This window comes from Cryptomeria japonica, chromosome 10 (genome assembly GCF_030272615.1).
Source record: "Cryptomeria japonica chromosome 10, Sugi_1.0, whole genome shotgun sequence".
Taxonomy (NCBI): domain Eukaryota; kingdom Viridiplantae; phylum Streptophyta; class Pinopsida; order Cupressales; family Cupressaceae; genus Cryptomeria; species Cryptomeria japonica.
Window position 1 is genome coordinate 874552748 of NC_081414.1, and position 4739 is coordinate 874557486.

At 29.7% G+C, this 4739-nt stretch overlaps 1 protein-coding gene across 1 annotated transcript; it reads right to left on the reverse strand.

Annotated features, from left to right (window-relative positions):
- Window positions 1–632: 632 nt before the first annotated feature.
- Window positions 633–1621, reverse strand: LOC131065018 (laccase-3-like). The gene is made up of 2 exons (XM_057999385.2): window positions 1021–1621; window positions 633–919 (listed from the first exon to the last, which is right to left on the reverse strand). Exons 1-2 carry the CDS (start codon window positions 1430–1432, stop codon window positions 789–791), a joined length of 543 nt encoding a protein of 180 aa, XP_057855368.1. The 5' UTR covers window positions 1433–1621; the 3' UTR covers window positions 633–788.
- Between the last annotated feature and the right edge of the window lie 3118 nt (window positions 1622–4739).

Genomic DNA, 4739 nt, shown 5'->3' on the forward strand with positions numbered 1-4739 from the left:
CTTTCATTAGAATATCTAATTGAAAGCTTATTATTTATTCATTTTATATTTATGGGTTGTCCCTTTCTAATCAATAATCAAATTCACTTATAGAAATCTTATCCCTAAATCTAAATCTTAATTATTATTTTAATATTATATTATTTTATCACATTACATAATATTAATTATAACCACCACTTTAATAAAAATAATATCAAAATGTAATATAAACACTTTTTTAATTATCAAATGAAAAATATTTAACTTTGTAATTTAAAAAAATATTAAATTATTAAAATGACTAAAAGACCAAAAAAATCATTGAAAAAATAGAAATTCAAACTTTTAAAATAATCATATAAATTTTTTATAAAATTACATTTTTAAAAACAATTTTATAATATTTTAAAAAGTATATGTTTGAACAATAGTAATATTTTATATTAAAATTATGCTCTTTTGTTATAATGACTTAGGAGGATAAATGAGTTTAGAAATGGCTATTGAAATTATTTAAATTATGTCAAGTATCACCTAACAATTTTCACAATATGCATTATGAATATAATAACTCTTTATAGGTCAATTTCAATTTTTAACCAAATAAATTCAAAACAATTCATTTGAAAAGAATTTGTAATTATTTTAATTTGCAAATTTACTTTAAAAAATAAAACTCCTAATTTGTAATTTGCAATTGAATACAATTATTAATAACTAGTTAAATAATAGTCATTACAATAATATTGCGTCGTGGTGGTTAAATTAACAACTACTAACTGATTGAGATGACATGGTTTGTGGAGCTAGCATCTCGGGAGTTTAGAAGGAGGCTGCTCCAAGCTTGCCAAATGACCATGGCCATTCTTCACCACGAATGCCATATTCAACCCCCAAGTTAGATGATCATCAAAATGACAGTGCACAAACCAAACACCTGCAAAAAAACATGGTTTTTTCACATATTCTTGAGTTTTTAATTTGAACATATGCATCATTAATTTTGAGAGAATAATTGAAAGCTATGTGTTTTGTCACCTGGATTGTCAGCTTTGAATCTGATAGCAATCCACCCACTAACAGGAACTCCCACAGTATTTCGTTCTGGTGGATCAACCAAATTGAATGTGAGAGGATATGTTCGAGCATTGTAGTTACCAAATCCCTCTCCCACAACATAAAAATCATAACCATGAATATGCATTGGATGGTCATCAGGCTGGAAGATATTCATTGCTTGGAACACCACCTGAACTATAGCATTATAATTTAGCACTTTAACTTTTGTTCCAGTGATTGGTGACCAAAGACTTCTGGGTATATTGTCACTTGTATAATTAAACACAATTGGTGGGTTTGAAGGAAAATCAGTGGTAAAGACACCATTAATACCAAAATAATAAGCTTGAAGTATGGCTATATGTGGCAGGACAAAAGATACATTGTTCATACTAGCAGTTATTCTGGTATTATTAGGGCCTTGATAGTTGGTGGTCACATTAGTTCGACAGGGAAATAAACCAAGTCCTACGGTTATTAGGAGTTTCTCATCAATGCTCTGGGGAACTTCTATTGGGTGCTCTGGTGAAGCTAGGCTTCGTAATCCTTTATTAAATTTAGTGACAGTTGCAGTACCATTGAATGTCAGAAACTATGGAAGAGAAGGGGTGGCAGAAGAATGGGAACCCACATAGCTAAGAATGGCAGTTGTTGTGGTGTTATCAAAGAATCCAATAGATTGGGTAGTGTATACATTGGCAGCAATGTAGTATTTGGCTATTGCTTGATTGGCTGTGAGAAGAACATCTGCAGTTTGGCAAGGGGTTATAAGCATTATGTCTATTATGTATGGTTTTGTGTAGCAAGCATCTATGGCTACCACTATGAGATTATGTGATGCAATCTTGAAAAAGAGGTGATTATTGACTGCAACATTGACAATACGTAGAAGGTATGTTTTTCCTCGTTGTATAGGGATTTTAGTTGTTCCTGCATGCAAACAGTTAGTTTATCAATTCCATGGTGAGTCCCTAACATTAGAGTTTATTTGTGACTAAAAGGTATTCTATACCTGATTTGGAGCAAGCATAGAGATCTCCTGGCTGGCCATTGATGAGAAAGGCATTGGATATATTAGGTGCACCTCCTGTTTGAATTAAGAGCCTTTCGACTACTTCAGGATCTGTGTTCCACCATTCTCCTATTTGATAAAGGTAGGTTATATTATGGATCTCTAAAGAATATAAAAATGAATTAAAATAATTGATTGACAAATTAGACGCACTTCAATACAATCAACATTCTTGTAACTTATAGGTTAATAAAGTTTGTTCATCTACATGTACTTCTAGATGAGTAGAGTAATGCATCTTGTGTTGCCAAAGTTGTACTAACTTTTCCTTCTCACAAAGATTAGTCCCCTCTTTGATGTTGTTGGCATAGGCATACTCATAATGTTTATGGACATGATTCTCATGATTTTTATCTATCTTAATATAAAACTTCGGACTTAATACTCATGGCTGGTCTTTAGAGCTTCATTGGCGATCTATCTAGTCACAACCTCATGAGAAGGGTGTTCCTAATTTATAAGATAGTGAAAATTTTGTTCCTTCATTGATTGTGTCTCAAACCAAGAATAAATCCTTGCTATCAAATAGAGAATGTATTAGTAAAGAAGGTATTGAAATATAAACGAAGAGCTAGTTCTAAATAGCTAAGACCTTCTTCATAATTATGACTTACCTTTTTCTATTCAACTTATAATTTTAACTACTTAATAATTTGTTTATTTATCATTTTATATCATATTTTAATATGTTTAGCTAAAACCTAACTATATAGAAACTTCAAAATTTGGTATATTTCTACCATCCTTTATTATGTTGAATTTGATGTCATTATCTGTATTCTGTTTTATGTACATAGAAAACAATAAAACAAAATAAAAATGAACAAAATTATTTATTGCAATTAAAATAAAATGAAATGGAAATAAACAAGCTTTCTTTTTTGACTACTTGTTAGTTATTAATGCTTGTAATTTCTTTTGACTGAAAAGGAATTAAAAAAAAACTTACGCCATTATACATTTACATGTTGAAGGCGACTATGAATTACATAACTCACCTTTTTTTAATGTATAATAAACTTATTATTTTCTCTAATAGTCTGATGAATGTACAAGTATAAGATAATAAAGGTGTGCATGACATTGACCACTTACAATTTCTTGATAAATAGAATAATGTTTTAGTCCTCCTATTCTCCCTCTCCCTCCTTAAGATTGTTGGCATGAGCGTAGTCAAAATCATTGTGGACATGATTCTCATGATTTTCATCTACCCCAACATAGGAATTCAAACATAATACTCATGGTTGGTTTCCATAGCTTCATAGAAGTTCTATCTAGTCATAGCCTCATGAAAAGTGTGCTCCTAGTTGGTTAGATAATGACAATTTCATTGCTCTTGACATTGATTATTAAGAATAAAAATTAGCTATCATATAAATATGATTTTAATAAAGAAATAATTGTCAATGGACAAAGAGCTAGTTCTTGATAGCTAAGACCTATGTTTCCCCATTCAACCTATTACTTTTGATAACTTATCATTTTATCTCTTATTTTAATATGCTCAAATAAAACTTAACCATATAGAAACTTCAAAATTTTTATAAGTTTGTACCATCCTTTATTGTGTTAAATTTAATGTCACTATCCATATTTTGTTTATTTTGATATAATATAATAAAACAAGATAAACATGAACAAACTTATAGCAATTAAAATAAGATGAAATGGAAATGAGAAAGCTTTCTTTTTGACTCAATCTGAATTCTAAATGCTTGTTACTTCTACCAAAAAGGGAAAAAAAAATCATTAGATTATATATTTGAATGTTGAGAGAGCCCTTATAATCATGAAATACTTAACTCGCTAGTTATTAATATAGTTCTCATCAATTAGAGCTTTGATTTTACATATATGTTAATGTTTAATGAAATTGCATTTTTTGGGGTGGAATTTTTTTTTTAATTGAACTTGAATTAAACCAAAAAAATGCACAAATGCCCTTTTCAAAGGGCATGCCATTGATAAATAGGAGAATAGAGAGATTTTTATTTGAATTGGTGAATAGGTTGGTAAAATATTTGTTTTGAATTGTTGCGTCTTTTAATTTTTTCTTGTATGTGCATCAGGGTACAAATTAAATTGCATTAAAGTACCTTTTAAATCATGTAATAAAGAATTGGAAATTCCATCAATAGAATTTTGGTAGGGTTGCTTGTCCTTGATGTTTGTGGCATCAATGAATCCTATTAAGTATTTAATAATTTTCACTTCTTAACTGAAGTACAATATTTGTTGCATTTTGTTATTATAATAAATCAAGTGGAATTCAAATTTAAATATACTTTATAGAATCCAAAATTGGTTAGAACATCACCAAGATTTAGGATAGTTGCACTGTTGAATCTAGGACTTCCCATTTGTTGGTAGGTTGTTCTACCACTAAATGACAAGCCTCATAACTACAAGCCCTCATGGAAGTTGGTCCATCTTCATGTGAGTGTGACTTATTTTTCAACATCCCCCTTGAGCCAAACTATAAGTGCTTATGGATCCTAGCTTGGTCTAGTTTTTCCGATGTTGACTTTTATACCATATAAAATTATTTATGAACCAACTATGAGCTCAACCTAATACCTTTTATTTTCTATTTGAAGTGTTCTATCATTGAAGTTCAAAAAAC